Source organism: Trematomus bernacchii, unplaced genomic scaffold (genome assembly GCF_902827165.1).
Source record: "Trematomus bernacchii unplaced genomic scaffold, fTreBer1.1, whole genome shotgun sequence".
Lineage (NCBI taxonomy): Eukaryota > Metazoa > Chordata > Actinopteri > Perciformes > Nototheniidae > Trematomus > Trematomus bernacchii.
In genome coordinates, this window is record NW_022987571.1 from 1,645,331 (window position 1) to 1,662,708 (window position 17,378).

General features: G+C 41.5%; 1 protein-coding gene across 1 annotated transcript in view; it reads left to right on the plus strand.

The window, feature by feature from the left end:
- si:ch211-57n23.4 (immunoglobulin superfamily DCC subclass member 3) overlaps nucleotides 1-16,800 on the plus strand; it is a 28,706-nt gene extending 11,906 nt beyond the window's left edge. Inside the window, exons 6-14 of the mRNA XM_034126216.1 lie at nucleotides 3,586-3,751; nucleotides 4,617-4,867; nucleotides 4,949-5,113; nucleotides 5,426-5,614; nucleotides 13,630-13,743; nucleotides 14,963-15,089; nucleotides 15,623-15,737; nucleotides 15,849-15,897; nucleotides 16,694-16,800. Of these exons, the coding sequence (XP_033982107.1) occupies nucleotides 3,586-3,751; nucleotides 4,617-4,867; nucleotides 4,949-5,113; nucleotides 5,426-5,614; nucleotides 13,630-13,743; nucleotides 14,963-15,089; nucleotides 15,623-15,737; nucleotides 15,849-15,897; nucleotides 16,694-16,800 (1,283 nt within the window). The remainder of the gene's footprint in view (nucleotides 1-3,585; nucleotides 3,752-4,616; nucleotides 4,868-4,948; nucleotides 5,114-5,425; nucleotides 5,615-13,629; nucleotides 13,744-14,962; nucleotides 15,090-15,622; nucleotides 15,738-15,848; nucleotides 15,898-16,693) is intronic.
- The last annotated feature ends 578 nt before the right edge of the window (nucleotides 16,801-17,378 follow it).

Consider the following 17,378-nt stretch of genomic DNA (forward strand, 5'->3'; position numbering starts at 1 on the left):
ACAACAAACAAAGAGACAAAGAAGTGGCGGACAGCTCGATGGTCAATGCTGGGTGCAAGGTGCATGGGGGGGAGGGTGGGGGGGATTGATGACCTGTGACCCTGACCCCTGCCCCCGACAGGAGGACTGTCTGTGGAAACGGTTGAGGTGAGGGAGGAGGGGGCGGAGTCAGGATGGACAGATAGGGAAGTGGAGAGAGGGGGGTGTGGTCCCAGAGTTAATTAGGGAAAACTGGGGGTGAATAGCGACCCGGCGGAGGGGTCAGGGCAGCCGGGGTGTCACCTCGGAGGGGGGTACACAAAGGATGGACGACCATATTGGAGGTTCCTGTGTTACACCCCTCCCTGTTCTGCACACCAGATGAGCCGCACAGCTTTTGTCATGCAGATCCCGCTGAGCGCCTCAAAACATTTCTCACGTTCAATATGCAACAAAATCTTTCCCACACTAGAGATGGAGCATCACACGCTGGGACACATTCATTATTGCCCAAATGTGTTGAAAATAATAAAATAATTCAAAAGTAATACAATGATGTTGCCCCTGTGATGAAAATGGGTTCAACATCTGAATAAAGTTTGAATATTATTGCAATAAGCTGCAAAGAGTCTTTTATTGGGTTATGTTCAGTTCTATGAGGAAAATGACACAGGATGACTCACATATGGAAAGGGTTTATGTTCAGTGCCTGTCTGAACAGTGACAGGTGATTGGCTGGCTGCAAACAAAACAAAAAGGAAATAAACGTGTGTATGGGAGGGGGGGAAACCACAAGGTCAACAGCATCACGGATCAATAGTATGGATCCACTGACGGACGCTCAGACTGACACTTTCTAACGGTGACGGGACAATGATAATGACCACACACACACACACACACACACACACACACACACACACACACACACACACACACACACACACACACACACAGAGAGACCTGATAACAAAGGAAACACAGTCTGAAACGTCATCCTTTATTTCATAAATGGGTGCTTTTGCAAGTTGTGAGTCAATCTTCTACAGATCAAATGAACATCACATTATTACTGACCAAAGCTGCATTACGATGATAACAACATTAAACATGGCCACCAAAAATACTATGTAATGTGTGATTGGCAGGAGTTCATTTATTCACACATGATAGATAATACCACAAACTCTGTGTTTAATTTTTGCAGAAGATACTGTATATTAGACTGCAGGTTACCATAGCAACACTGTTGGTGTAATACCCAGTTAGTTCTCACTGCCGAAACTAACTTAACACGGTGTAACTGGGTGAAAGTGATCTTACCAGCCAATAACTGATGTGGAAGTTTTAATAGCAGCATAGGACTGAACAATGTCTGCTATTTTTGTGAAGTAACTTTACTCATATACTGTATCTTGGATAAGTGTGTTCCCGTTCTGAATCAGTGTTCTTGTCTAGATTTGAAGAAACCCCAACTTCAACTCATCAGATAAGAAATGTTCAAACTTAACTGGCACAAAAGCAACGTGTCTCCTAACTCACCAGATAATAGTATTTGTGAGAGTCCATCTGTGAGTGGCTTCCAATGTGTAGCAATACATTCCAAATACTCATATACGTGAAAACCTCGATAATGTTTTTCTCCCCTCCATAACCTGATGTTTGGAGCTACACAGTGCTTTCGATATGTTATCAGCATATCCAAATCTAGATCTACTTATTGAGACCTCACAGCTGACACCATCTCTTCTTCACCCCACCATGTAAACAACCTCACACACCTGCAGGGTGACATCATCACTCCAGCCTTATGGGATAGTTTTGAGAGCTGTGACTGATATAATAAAGAACCCCCTGGCTGCAGTGATACGAGTGTTCTTATGGAAATGGTCATCTTAAAACACACCCCCCTCGGCCCATATTTAGGGGCTGGGGGGGTCACACAGGCTGTTAAGGTCAAAAGATGATTGAGGCGCTGAGCGTGGGAGGGGGGCTTTAGGGCTTTGTTGGCTACCACCCCGCATTTATATGCATGTTCATTGTGTCTCTAATATTGAACTGGGGGGTCAGGAGGAGAAGTCACCCTACATCTGAGAGAGTGTGTGTGTGTGTGTGTGTGTGTGTGTGTGTGTGTGTGTGTGTGTGTGTGTGTGTGTGTGTGTGTGTGTGTGTGTGTGTGTGTGTGTGTGTGTGTGTGTGTGTGTGTGTGTGTGTGTGTGTGTGTGTGTGTGTGTGTGTGTGACAAAGATTGATTAACTAATGTTCAATGTATTTCTGAAGGAAAGGATTTCAAAGTATAGGTTCCATATAGATCCCATTGTTGCAAGTCAAAAGCTATTTCACATGAATTGTCTCCATCAGGACTTTTTAAACTACTTTCTTAAAGGAAACCTATCATGCTATATTTAAATGATATATTGTAGGGCCATACCTATATAAGGTATATTTATACGTTTCTGTTTTCAAAATACCAAACAGATCATGCATTTTAGCCATGCCTCATTTCGCTCTATGTGCTGTTTGCTGTCTACGGGTCTGATTCTGCTGACCACGCCCCCCTGCAGGAGAGGGGAGACGTGCTCTGATCAGCTGCTGGGCTGTCAGAAGAGGGGGAGAAAAAGAGATCTCCGTCCTCCGTGTTTTATTATATAGAGTCGTTATTCATTTGTTTTAAAGCTCAATAAATAACAAAGAAGACCTTTGACCGGCACTTTTCTAATTTTGTCCGGAAGATTTAAACTTTAACGGACATCTTGACCGGCGAAAGAAACTGAAACTGAAACTCTGCCGCACGGTCCCCTGGTTCCTTGGAAGAGGCGGAGAGGTGGGTGTTTGTCATCTGCTGGTGGACTAACCGGAGAGAATTACAGTGCTTGCCTCGACGGGGAGGGATTGCATTGAATTAAAGCAGCGGGAGCAAACGCTTGCCTCGGGGAGGGAGAAAAAAAGCCACAGCAGAGAATAAACAGAAGGGTAACCATGGTAACCAAGTCTTCTTTGCTACTTTTGTGGCAGACTACAGCGCCACTTACAGGCCTGGCATATGTACTACAGCGTCTCCAGCGCTTTCGAGCGGCAATGGCCGGCCGTGGCCCAACCCCACATTCCCCTGATAGGTGGAGAGTTGGCCCAATAGCCGTAGCGCCACTTTCCTGACGTCAGGACAGTGTTCAAATCTGGATCAGTTTTTATCAGATCCGTTGCAGCCCCTTTTTTAGAGATTTGGGTATGGAGGAAAATAGAGAGGGTTGTGTTTTCTGACACTTGGTGAGTTCCCTGGAACACCGGGGACACATATTCATGTATAAAAGACGTACAAAAGTGCATTTTGCATGATAGGTCCCCTTTAAATAAAAAGTATAACATTGTATATTCCAATGGAGTTAAAACGAATGTGATTTTTGGCAAAAGCTGAAGTTAAATGGACCGGACTTCTTTGAGCGAATTGATATGACTGCACAATGCACATCCTATTCAAAGTCGTGTAATTAAGCTACATAAATGAACCCTTGGTATGTTTCAGCTATGTTAACAAATACTGTTTTAGTTGTATATTGTGATGGTGTGTGACTCTGCTCCTCGTCTCATGTCCCTGTGTCTCCTCAGCTCCTCCTGAGTTCCTGCAGTGGCCGCAGTCTGTGTCCCGACCAGCAGGGGGCAGCGCTGTGTTCACCTGCGTGGCCCAGGGGGTCCCGGAGCCCCACCTCATCTGGCTGAAGAACGGCAAGGTGCTGGTGACCGGGAACAACGTCAAGCTGACCAACAACAACAGGTACAGTAGGTGGCAGTGATGTCATCACATTACTTGTATTACTTTTATTAACTTTTATTTAGGAAAACTACTTGACACATAGGACTCATTTTCAATGGTGCACTGGTTACATATTAAACATATAATATTTTGTTGTGACCAATTCTTTAGTTGTTTTCACGAGATGACATAAACAGATTCTATAGTATTCAATGAATGAAAGGTGGGAAAATGTATCTTATAGTTTTCGAAAATCTGAAAATACATATGTGTAAAGATATCTTCTAAACTGGTAGCAGTTGTATTCTCAGATGTTTTCATTACTCACAGGCAGCAGAGCTTCATGTAGTCCTGCATCTCACAGCTGTGCCACATGGTGGCAGCGCTGCACAGAGTGTGTGCTCACTGTGAATGTGATCAGTGTGAGCTCTTCAAAACATGTAATGTTAAATTTAATCAATACAATATTTGTATTAGCCTATATCCCAAATATATTGGTTGCCTCCATGTGTTTCGCTTTCAAATATTTCATGCACCATAAACACATGTTTGTCTAAAGTCAAAGATGAATCTTGATTGGGCCAAATTTGAACCCGAGTCACCCACAACAATTCTGCTGGGTCTTCCCAGACCCGAACACCAAATTATACACTTTCTTTTGGCTAAATTTGTCAAAATCAGTTTTGTAGTGTTTATATATCTGTTGTGGAGGATATCATGAAGACTTGTTCCGTTAAAAAAAACTAGAGCGTAGTTATTATATAATTTTAACTTGAAACGGGTCACGGGAGACCCAAACACAACATAAGGGTTAAATTGGAAGTAGTAGTAGTAGTAGTAGTAGTAGCGGGAGCAGGAGTGAACTGACTCTCTGTGTTCTGAGCAGCACCCTGGCTCTGACCCGGATCAGTTCTGAGGACGAGGCCATCTACCAGTGCATCGCAGAGAACAGTGCCGGCACCAACCAGGCCAGTGCCCGGCTGGCCGTGGCGCAGCCCAAAGACCTGCCGAGCGCCCCCCAGGGCCTGAAGGCCAGCCCGCTGACCACCAGCAGCCTGCAGATCTCCTGGATCCAGCCCCCCCCCAACGTCACTGACAGCATCATCGGATACGTCCTGCATATCCGCAAGATAGGAGGTGAGTGTCAGCACCATCAGAGCAGGAGAAGTGTAGAAACACACCATCTGTACTTAGTAGTCAAATCTATATGTGCTTCAGAGCCGGACAGCCTGGAGCTGCAGGAGGCCATCAGTAAAGAAACCTTCCAGCATGATGTGGCCAACCTGGAGCCCGCCACCACCTACTCCCTGTACCTGAAGGCCTACTCTCCTCTGGGAGCCAGCCAGCAGTCCCTCTCTGTGGGGGCTACAACTCTAGGGGGCGGTGAGAACAAGAAACATGACACATATGGACTATTGGTGCTTTGACAAAAATAATAACACAAAGAGAGTATAATGAATGAATAATAAATGCTACATGTTTAGTGTGTCTAACTCTATTTCACTTACTAAAACAAGAATTTAAACAGCATAATGAAAAAACTGTAAGAACAAAAACTAGTCCATACGGCATCAGAGTGTTTTTCCAATGAAGTAAATACTGTTCTAATGCAATACAAGTACTTAAACATGCTGCATGCTACATTAGCTAGCATTTTGCAGGTTCAGTAACATTGTTTCTCCTCTCTCCCTTCAGTGCCCACACCCCCCACCTTCTTCACCAAGGTGGTGAACTCCACGGCCGTGCAGGTTCTCTGGGAGCTGCCCAGCAAGGCCGGCAAGGCTGAGGGCTTCAGGCTGTCCTACCGCAGGGTCCCCCACGCTGACTTCCAGGGGCCCGTCCAGCTGCCCTGTGACATCAATGCCCACACCATCTCTGAGCTGGGTGAGTGTGTGTGAGCGAGTGTCTACCTAACACTGACCCTGATCCTGTATACAAATATAATATAATTGATCCATTGGTCTACTCATCTCCTGTTAGAGACTGAGGCTTAAATAAAGCCAATGCAGCAGCACTTTACATTAGCTTTCAAGAATTGTTAAAAAGCTATTTTACTTGTGTGTGTGCTGTTCTGAGTTTGTATCTTAATGGTTGATTTTACTTATTGTGTCATGTAACTTTAACCTATTGCACTTATCTTAATAATAATGTAATGTCTTTTTTTACCATGGCTCTGGCACCACCACCACCTGGTGCTGACTCTCACAGCTGCAGCACGTTAAAGTAAATAAGTCTAAACCTCTGTTCCAGCTCACGTTAATCACTATGTTCTCTACCTGCTGATGGAATGAAAAATAAATGAAGATTTGCACATCAAAGCACTAAGATGTCGCACACATGTCTGAGCAGCATCTATTACTCGCTCATCTTCGTTTACATGACAACTCCACGCTCAATGCCTGTTACCATAACAACACACCTCCAAAACAATATGATTGAATGATTATACAAAACATCAGCTGCACTAAGCTGCTCCTTTTATTGGATTCTATTTCAAAGGATACAAGACCTCTGAGACGTTTGAACAGACACCACTGACTGTCTATAAGGTGGTGCAGTGACGAGTCCTAAAACCCGGAAGTGAGTTAGCATTTTACCACTTCCTGTTCCCTCGTCTCAGAGCCAATGGGATTTCTCCATAGGATTTTGGAAAATAGCTGGAAATAAGGTCCGTGGTTGAGACACATTGAAGAGACGGATCACGTTTTGTTCTAGGACATTAAATCCATCAGCAGTTACCCCACTGGTGATTTCTGAAGAGTTTACGTGTCTGAAAAACGATGGTTGTTACCAAGTGGCTGAATAGGACTACAGAAGTTGTGGAGGACGTTGTACGTCATTACGCCGAACACGTAAACACTCCCGCTAAGTTTGTTTGCCCTGTTCTGCTTGAAAGCAAGTACCTGCCTCCTGCAAACTGTTCAAACAAACGCTTCAACTTGTACAATTTTGAATCTGTATTTTTTAACATCGATCTTAAGATGGCGTGACGTTGAAGTCGTGCGACCCTGCTGTACTCAGCTGTACAGATGTAGCAGCTCATTTAGGACACGCGAGGGCCGTGGTCGGCACGGGGTCTGCCCGTGATCTGCCCGCGATCAAGAGACAGCCTCCAGTCTGACTTGAGACCGCCCCCGTGATAAATAAATGTAATTATTGTGAAGCCAGCTGCAATGGATCATTGATCCACCAGGGGGTGCAGTGGGGTTCCACACTGGAGTCATGTGAAATCAACTTCGATACAGTAAGCTGGATGTACAGTATGTCTGGTACTACTGTATAGCGGATCTTTGTTAAGATCCATATGTCACGGATAGGATCATAGTCTGTGCTAAATAAGACATGTAATCATTTACAAAACATCACCATGTTGTTATTTAACAAAATAATGTTGTTTAGTCGAAAAAAACGAACAAAAGGAAATGCAGCCGGCTCTCGATTTGTAATCCTTATTTAATCATCATCTTCACCACGATCATTTATGTTTATGTTCGCCGAATTGACATGAAATCACTGACAAATATGAATATACTGTATTCAACTTCATTAAAACGTTATTAACGTGCCTAAACTCAGTAATTCACTAAAGATATTTATATTTTAATGGAGCCTTGTCAGGCAGATCAGGATCTTGATCCCTGGGTGTTATTTTTCCTCACAATGACCAAGTCGCTGCAAATTATCCCGCTTATTACATGGCCACATTCTCAACAAAGTAACGACATGACTCCCAATATTAATTTAAATGCTTTTATGGATTTAGAAAATGTTTTTATTGATTTAAAAAGTAGTTGTATGTATTGATTTAAATTGACATGCATCCGCTAAGAAAAATAGTCCGTTGTTACCGTTTTTTAAACAGTCTGAATGAAACGGCAGCTCTCAGCTGTGTGTTTACACACCTAATGGCCCATCAGCCACAGCTCTCTCCCCCCCTGATCTTTCTTCTCCAGCAGTTAAGTTAACTGTAGGTTACTCTGAGTGACAAGCTTACAGTTAGTGAAGTAACACTTTTTTTTTGTGAGTCACGACCTGGCTGTTTCATTCAAACATAACGCTCCAAATATTACTGTTTCCACTCGGACTTCAATACAGCTACACCATTGTTTGGTTTCCATGGTAGCGCGTCTCTTTAGTAGCGCGCACTCCTTTCCTGTAAATTACATGTCCAACCAGGCAAAACAGTGCACTTCTCTTTCCCGCACTACTGTGACAGACCATGGGGCTGGGTCAGCCACTAACATATTCATATTTCTCTTCTCAAAAAGAGAAATATGAACGTTAGTTTTTAACTGAAATGATCAAATAAAGTCAACATTTCACAGTGTTTACAAACATTGACCATAACGTTCACCAGCCCCCACCCCCCTATGTTGAGTATACTCTTTGTTTAAAACTAATTGGCCATCGGAATGTGTGTGTCCCAACCCCCCCCTGTGATATCTCTTCTCCAGCAGTCTGTAGGTTTGTGTTTGCATATTTATGCTGTCGCAGTTCCCCTTGTTTCTATCGCACATTGCCGGTATGAAAGGGTCTGTGCGTAAATATCAAACATTTAATAAAAGTGAAAAACAATGAACAAGACTTAACGTATTAATAATAATTAATTATATTTATTCCGTTTGGATGTACAATTTTTGACTTTGTTTAGAGCAGTGATCTTCTCTTCCTCTCTGCAGCAGAGAGCTAAGCGCTGTCAGACCGGACCTAACCCTAACCCTGAAAAGTATTATCATCTGAAAGTAAAATTAATCATTATGTTATTAGTATTAAATACATATAAGTATTTTTACAACTTGTATTTAGAAATAATATTAAAGCAAACGATTGTAAAGGTAAAAGTATGAGCATCAAATCAATTAAAGTGACTGAGGCTTTTTAACATAGACTTTTCAGTGTCCCACATCCTGGGGATTGTGTTTACAAACATTGACCATACCGTTCACCATCCCCCACCCCCCTACTGTATGTTGATTTTTGACTTTGTTTAGAGCAGTGAATTCTCTTTCTCTCTGCAGCAGAGAGCTAAGCGCTGTCAGACCGGACCTAACCCTGAAAAGTATTATCATCTGAAAGTAAAATGAATCATTATGTTATTAGTATTAAATACATATAAGTATTTTTACAACTTGTATTTAAAAATACTCTGTTGTAATTATTGATGCATAAATGTGTTCATCCATTCAATGTGGCATCTGCTATAATGGGGTTAATGTATGATATTACTTAATAATACAATACACTATATAATATATGATATGATAATTACATTTTAATTTGATTCATTTCTTATTTCATAGTTTCTCATCATTATTATAACAGTTCTGTTTCATATGAGTGTTGAGAGCTGTATCCATAAATCTCTTAATTTTGCCCTCAAAGTGCACCAGATTGATGCATTTAACTTCAATTTAAAGAAAAACATCTTCTGTTGAAACAACAATAACATTATAAATAGCAACATAGCTGAACATGGTATTGCACATTTAGCTTTGAGTGTTACTGACCTGAGATGTTTTCATTACATGAATTAAGGTGACTGAGGCTTTTTAACATAGACTTTTCAGTGTCCCACATTTTGAACAGAACTGTCCCACATTAGGAAATGCAGATTGTCTGAGACAAAATGGCACTAAGAGTACTGATATGTCTACCATTTCATTTCTGAGTGTAATATCTGCATTTTCTCTTTTGGTTTGATTAGGACACATCCTAACATCCCACCCCCCTACTGTATGTTGATTTTTGACTTTGTTTAGAGCAGTGAATTCTCTTTCAACTTGGCACTAACGGCCCGTCCACACAGCAGCGTTAAAAAAACCTTGGAGGTGGGCGTATCTGAAGCTTGGGGATTTTTTGCGAGCAAGGCACCAACAACCAATCACATGAATCTCCCGCCCCCGACATACAAAGCAAAAAAGCCCGAAGTAAACTGGATATAAACTCCCCAAACAGGCGAAAACTTACCATTGTCTCTGCCACCTCCCTCCATGCCTGGCTCCTCCGGTCTATATCTCGGTAGGTAAATAGGGACTGGTCATAAAGCACCGGGTGATTCCCTACCGCTAATTTCTCCTCCATTTTTTGGAATATGAGGAAATGACCTGCGGTATGTCTCTCCCAGCATACACGCGGTTTGATTGGCTAGCGCTTGAACTGTCAGATTTGCATACACGGGATTTGATTGGCTGACGCTTCCACCTCAGCTTCAAAAGTTGAACATTGCTCAACTTTGAATCCTGAAAATCCTGAAAATCTCCGCTCTGCTGCCCACAATGCAGTTCGGCGAAAAGTGAGGCAAAGCGACGTCACCCCTATTCAAAGTGAATGGGCAGAAGCGTTCCAAGATTTTTTAACGCTGCTGTGTGGACGCTCCGTAAGAGTACTGATATGTCTACCATTTCTTTTCTGAGTGTAATATCTGCATTTTCTCTTTTGAAAAAATAAGTCTTAGTTTGGCCACTCATTTTTAATCACACATGTCTCCCCATCCCATTCAAATTCTTGACTGGAAGGGCAGTGTTGCCTACATGTACAGTAAATGGGTGGCATTGCCTATATGCATTTGAAAAGAAATAGTACCCCCCTCTGAGTGACTACCTGTTGACTTCACATCTTGTACTGTGATCTGCATGCACTTATCAAAACATTTAATTAAAGAATGGTGATATACACAGTATATGCTGTGATGCAGCGGGAGGAGGAAAACACACACTTCAAGTCAGATCATCACCCTTAGCTATTTTAATTACCTCTCAAACAACCTAAACTAGTTATACATTTTTATTTTTGCTGTCGGCCGGGTCACTCATTACTGGATCAGCTGCTGCATGAGACAGACACTGAAAAGTATTATCATCTGAAATTAATCATTATGTTATTAGTATTAAATACATATAAGTATTTTTACAACTTGTATTTAGAAATACTCTGTTGTAATTATTGATGCATAAATGTGTTCATCCATTCAATGTGGCATCTGCTATAATGGGGTTAATGTATGATATTACTTAATAATACAATACACTATATAATATATGATATGATAATTACATTTTAATTTGATTCATTTCTTATTTTATAGCTTCTCATCATTATTATGAAAGCACCTATTGTTTTAAATAATGGTCGGAATGTGACCTGTGAGCCTTCTGAATTACCGTGGGATAGCACATTCTAAACTAAAATGTTCAATCAATAAAGTAACATCTTATCTTATCTTATCTTAATAATATCTTCATATTGATAATAATAATAAATCATACAGTATGTGTCCGAAAGGGAGCAGGAGGAAGCAAACACAAAAATATACAAAAAATATACTGCATATTAAAGCAAACGATTGTAAAGGTAAAAGTATGAGCATCAAATCAAATCAATTTTTATTTATATAGCACATTTTTAAACGATTTTTGGTCGAGCCAAAGTGCTGTACATATAATAAAAATACCCTACAGTAAAGACACTTTACAGCAAATACAACAGCACAGTTTGTTCAGAATATCAGTATGAGAAAACGACACCCTCTGTCCTTAGACCCTCACATCGTACAAGAAAAAACTTCCAGAGAAAAACCCACAGTTCAAAGGGAAAAATGGGAGAAACCTCGGGGAGAGCAACAGAGGAGGGATCCCTCTCCCAGGATGGACAGAAGTGCAATAGATGCCGTGTGTAAATCGAAGAGATAATACATTTTACAGCGTAGGTAGACCGCATGACAAATAAAGAAGTGTAATGTAAACATTTACATTATTATTATGATTATTTAATATATATTATTGAATTACAAGATTAGATATACTTTATTTGATCTAAAATATTGATGTGTTCAAATGCTCTTCTAAACAAAACTGAAAGTCCATGAAAAGTTGTCTTTCTGTATTTGTGAATGAAGCGCCATCTCCTGGTTAAATCCTGAAATTGAAAATCTGGCAATGCCCTCTTGGAAAATAGTGGGAGGGCTTAACATTCCCAGATGCTGGTCTTTGGCAGGTCTTAGGCAGGAAGCAGGCAGGAAGCTGTAAGCTGGAGTCCTATCTGGAGTGCTACATCTGTAGTTCGTTTATAGCATAACGTTAGCATTTTGCTTCTGGCGATTAGATTTATGATTCGAAAATTATAAAAGTAGGGTAGACATGTGGATATTATCCGGCTGAACAAAACGTGCATTTACATGCAAACAGGTTCGTTTTCCACAGACCTTATTTTGAGCTATTTTCCAAAATCCTATGGAGAAATCCCATTGCTTTTTGTCGAGGGAACTAGCAGCTTACTTCCGGGTAAATACGTCATCCCTGCACCTCTCTATTCCTGTGGAGCTTTTCCTTTATCATTTTAATAGGTCTATTCATTGTCAGATGTGGACTGTAAATAATTATCCGAACGTTTGTCTTCTATGCCGCTCCGTCTAACAGGATGGTTACATTTTCTGTGACACAAATGGGTATGAAACCAGTAGGGTGACGAAGTGCAGCTTTAAAGGTCCCACAGTTTTCTACAATTTCCTATAAAGCTGTAGATTGTCACAATATATACAGACCGAGAGTAGAGAGTTTTGAGTCAGTACACAGCGGTTCAGCTGAACATGCATCAGTCTATCATTTCCATCAATGATCAATATGCTTGGGTTCAAATTCCTCTTGAAATCCCTTAATGGTCTGCCTTCAAAATATAATTCATTTAAAAAAAATGAAAAGGAAATAATCATGATTTATATGAATAATAAGGCCATGAGAAGATATTTCTCCCTGTTTAGCTGCAGTTTGGTTCTGTATATCATCAGTCAGCCATTGATCCTGGGCTCTGGAACACTCTGCCCCTCCATGTGAGGTCGGCCCAGACCCTAGGGTTTTTTAAATCTACACTAAAAACACACTTCTTCTCTCTGGCCTTCTAGTTAGAGCAGAGTACGACTCCTGACTTTTCCTTGTGTTTTATTTTTATTTTTTATATATATCTGTTGTAATTTATTGTCTTTTATTGTGATTGTAGTAATGTGTTTTTATTACATGTACAGCACTTTGGCTCGACCAAAAATCGCTTTTAAATGTGCTTTATAAATAAAACTTGATTTGATTTGATTTGATTTGATCCTTATAGGGTTTCTGACTGTCTCTACGCTGACAGCTCATTGAATAGTGCTGTCAATGACAATCATGTTTCATGACTCGTAACCTCATGAGCTCATTATCTGACTGCAGGGGGATTGCAGGTGCTCCAACAGGCACCATACAGAGCGTTTAGAAATAAATGCAAAAGGCTGTTTCTCTGAATGAATTGGGAAATGAGATGGCACCAATTATGGATTAAACCAGTTAAAGTCAGAGCACTGAAACGGTGGTGCAGTGATGATTTGTTTTTGTAAGCCGACCCCAGGATCTAGCAATGCTCCCTCAACAAAAAGCAATGAGATTTCTTTCTTGGATTCTGGTATATTGCAGATTATAATATATGTGGCAAACACATGTGTGTGATTCTTACATGTTTTGTTCAGCAGGATAATCTCCCAATTTTAACACCACTGTCTGATGTTTGAAACTCAAATGCAATTGGCAGAAGTGAAAAGCTCACGTTGGGTAATAAAGGAACTTCATCACAGTCACATAACTTCACGTCACCACCGCTAAGCTAAAGGCGGCTAATGGTCGGCGTGATGACATTAAGTAGTTTCATTGAGTCACTTGTTAGCAACCACCTTATTTCCAAAAACATGTAAAAAAAACAACGACTTTAGGAAGATGTAACCAGTATTGTTAAAATGCTAACTACTTTCCAGGTTTTATGACTAATTTCTGCATCAATTTTCAATAACCAGCGTCCTTGACCTCATGTGTTGATCTAATGGGTATAAGTCATGGTCTCAAACTCCTGACTCACTCTGTTTGGTTCCTGTGTTTCAGAATCGGGTGCAGTGTATGAAGTGAAGTTGGTGGCCTACAACGGAAACGGGGAGAGCGACTGCTCCAAGAGACTGGTGTCTCTGGCAGAGGAGGCCAAGAGCGCCCCAAGCCCCGGTGAGTCTCACACAGCAGATTCAATTAGGAATCCCCTAGTACCCAAACACCTTTAAACCTTGCTAAGGTGTTCAAATTAGACTTTATCATATGGTGAAAGAACAGATAACCATTTTTGTAAATGCATATTACTTTGAAAAACAGATTTCAAGACAATACATATATGAAGGATAAGAACTGAATTTAATTATTGCAATATAAGATGCATACATGATATTAGACAACAGATATATTATATCCCAATTATGCAATAGGACATCAAACTCCAGAAATGACTCGACAAACTTTATCAAAAATAAATAAGACAATAATGCATGACATATCTGAGTTAGATTACATGGGTAAATCAGAAGACACCAACTCAAGCCTTTATTAAAGGTGGGGTAGGTAAGTTTGAGAAACCGGCTCGAGATACACTTTTTGTTATATTCCATGGAATGCTCTTAACATCCCGATAGCAATGAATATCTTAAGTGCTTTGACAAAAAATCCATAATAAAATGTCATCTGTGGAAGCCGTAGTACTGCAAAAAGCACGACCAATCATTTTAGCCGGCCCGGGTAAAATAACTGGATGGCCTACCTGCCTGTCAGCCTTCCATCTGTGCACAAACTTATCTCGTGCCCTCATTGGTCATGTGCGCGTTCGTGTGTGTTGGAGGAGGGGCTCTGTAAGGAAGTGGCAGATCTTTTCCGGCTGTGTATTTTCAAATTCTAGCACACTCGAGCCGGTTTCTCAAACTTACCTACCCCACCTTTAAGGGATATGTTGAAAAAAACATGGAAACATACATTTACATTGTATTTGGTTTAATATTATGTTAAAATTCCAAAACAAAGCACGTTGGCATGTACAGTAAGGACATAAGTTGTAAAATGCAGAATATTTAGATTGGTGATTCAGTGAACAGCCAAATGGTGCGCCACAAAGAATTGTGGGACAGCATTATCTCCTTTCCTTTCATAAAGAATAGACCATAGTTTCCTAAACTAAATGAGATAAAATAATGTTTGAAGCTCCTTTCCTATCATCATGAGGATGTAATGTGTGTGTGTGTGTGTGTGTGTGTGTGTGTGTGTGTGTGTGTGTGTGTGTGTGTGTGTGTGGTGTGTGGTGTGTGTGTTGTGTGTGTGTGTGTGTGTGTGTGTGTGTGTGTGTGTGTGTGTGTGTGTGTGTGTGTGTGTGTGTGTGTGTGTGTGTGTGTGTGTGTGTGTCCAGCAGAGAACAGCCTGTGTCAGTGCAGGGGGGGGGAGGCCTCACTCGGCAGCATCGTCATCGGCATCCACATCGGCACCGCCTGCATCATCTTCTGCGTCCTCTTCCTGCTGTTCGGGTACCGACGCAGGTCAGTCCTACTGTGCTTACTTTATACTGATATGTATTTATACACTCTCAATCATATTTGTTAAATCATAATCTGGGGAATTATGCAATGGTGTTCACTGTCAGTGGTGAAATGTAATGAAGTACATGTACTCAAGTGTTGTTCTTTAGTCAAATGTTTAGGTAACTGAGTGTTTTTATATCGTATGCTACTTCATACTTCAACTTCTACTACATTCTGGAAGCAAATATTTTGAATGAACACATTTATTCATCTATAATCATAAAACACTAATTGAATATATGATTCTGAAATGGGCCATTAGGCATAACAAGTACTTTTGGTACTTTTTGTATATTTTGATGCCTTTTGTACTTTTACTCAAGTAAGAATTTGAAAGTACTACTTTGACTTGAAACTAATTATTTAAAATGATAGTATTGCGACTCTTACTTCATTGATCATCAAAATTCTGCAGCTTTTATGAAGGAGTGTTAAGCTATGCTAATGTAGCGTTAGCAGAACCTGCACTCACAGCTGGACCCTGTTTACAGTCTGTTCTGCAGTAAAGGGACTCAGGACAACTGGTCTGTACCGAGGGACAGCACAGGACACAATGGGGTCCCTAAAGACGGAGCACACCGGCCCCGAGTGGAGCCCCCGCCACAGGTAGATCCTTTTCCTCTTGATCCAATCACTGTATCAGTTAACCTCCTCAACTTCAGTGGTATCTGATTCCTGTCTTTGTTGTCTCCTCTCTCCTTCTCTTCCTGTGAGCAGGTGGTCTGTCCGGCGCAGTACCAGGTGGTCATCGAGCAGCACGGTTCAGGTTTGCCTGGCACAGACACTGGCTAACACTGGTCTTTAATATCAACACCCATATCCCCCCCTCCTACTCACTTAGCATCCCACCAATGAGCTCCTTCTGGGCCCTCTGTTAGGGTTCAGTGTCAGGGTTACTTTCCCCATGACCGGCTGCTTCAAACCTTACATTAGCCTCTGCAAAAATGTGACAAAATTCTCAAAGAGCTAGGAGACATCCTGGTCCTTGGCCACCCCTACCCTAACCCTAACTCTCAAACCAAAGCTTTATTGCCTTTATTGCCTGTGCACATTCTCATGTGCATGTAGAAAAAGCCTTCAAAATGCATTGCCATATCAGTCTGTCACATTCCTTCAGTTTGTACTCCACACACACATGTCACTTTTCCAGTAGGGGTCTGTTCCGTAACCAAAATATATAGTATTCCTCAGATCCCCCTGGTAAGCTGACATGTTAAGTTGTGGTCTTAAACCCCAAATGAAGCCATTCTTAGTCTGTGGTGACGGAACTCTTTGCCTTCAGTTCCTCTGCAGTAAGAAATGGAAGAAACCGTGGCCTTTGCAAACGCCTTATGAGAGTGAAAGTGATAGGAAGTGATTGTCTATCACCGTATGAGCCATTTAGAGGAACCGTGTTAACAGTTTACTCAACTCCTCTTCCCCCTAAAAGCTGCACGCCTCCAAAGAAAGCTACCTCAGTCTGACAGGAATGTCTGAGCCATAGTTCAGGCCGGTTTTAGCCTGATAATGCTACCTTTGCTAGCCTACCTCAACCAAAAACTACTGAAACCCTTTCCCTTCAGAAACTACTTCCTCCACCAGTGTCAGTGTACTGTGCCAGTCGCCAACTAGTCCAGAGAGTGCTCCTCAGGATGACTTCCAGGGAGTGTATAACCGTGGCATGGCCTGAACTCCACCGCCACAGCCCTGCCTTACCGCTCCAGGGATCAACCAGAGCCTTAACCACTTCCTGTTCAAGCCATGTCATCTTTCCATCTACAGGTCCAGTTTTGGAAATCTTTAACTTTCAGCGCTCCCTCCTTGATCAACGTTGACCTCTACATGGCTTTCCAGTGTCCATCTCCAAAGACTTATTTGTGCAGAGGAAGTAGCTCATGGAACATATAAACCTCAAAGAGTGCCTCGAGAACATTTAAAGCATTCCTTTCTTTCTTTTAGTCCATTAGAGGAAGTTCAACATGATGCTTGCTTGTTCTGCACAACCCTGATGGAAAAGAAAGCCAAAAAGTGTTTGAGGCCATGCTGCCAAGTTAACTCTCCAGATGCCAAATGTGTCACCCTGGGACCTCAACGACACTGAGTTGGCAGCATATAATTTTAAAGGTGATACTCGCCTGAAGGCACGGACAGCGCCGTGTCTCCAGTGTCAGCCTATCCAAAAAGTTCTTCTATGAAAACCAAGCTGAATGATACCCAAAGATGTACACATTTTGATGGTTTTCCTTATTTTCCTTTAAATAATTATCT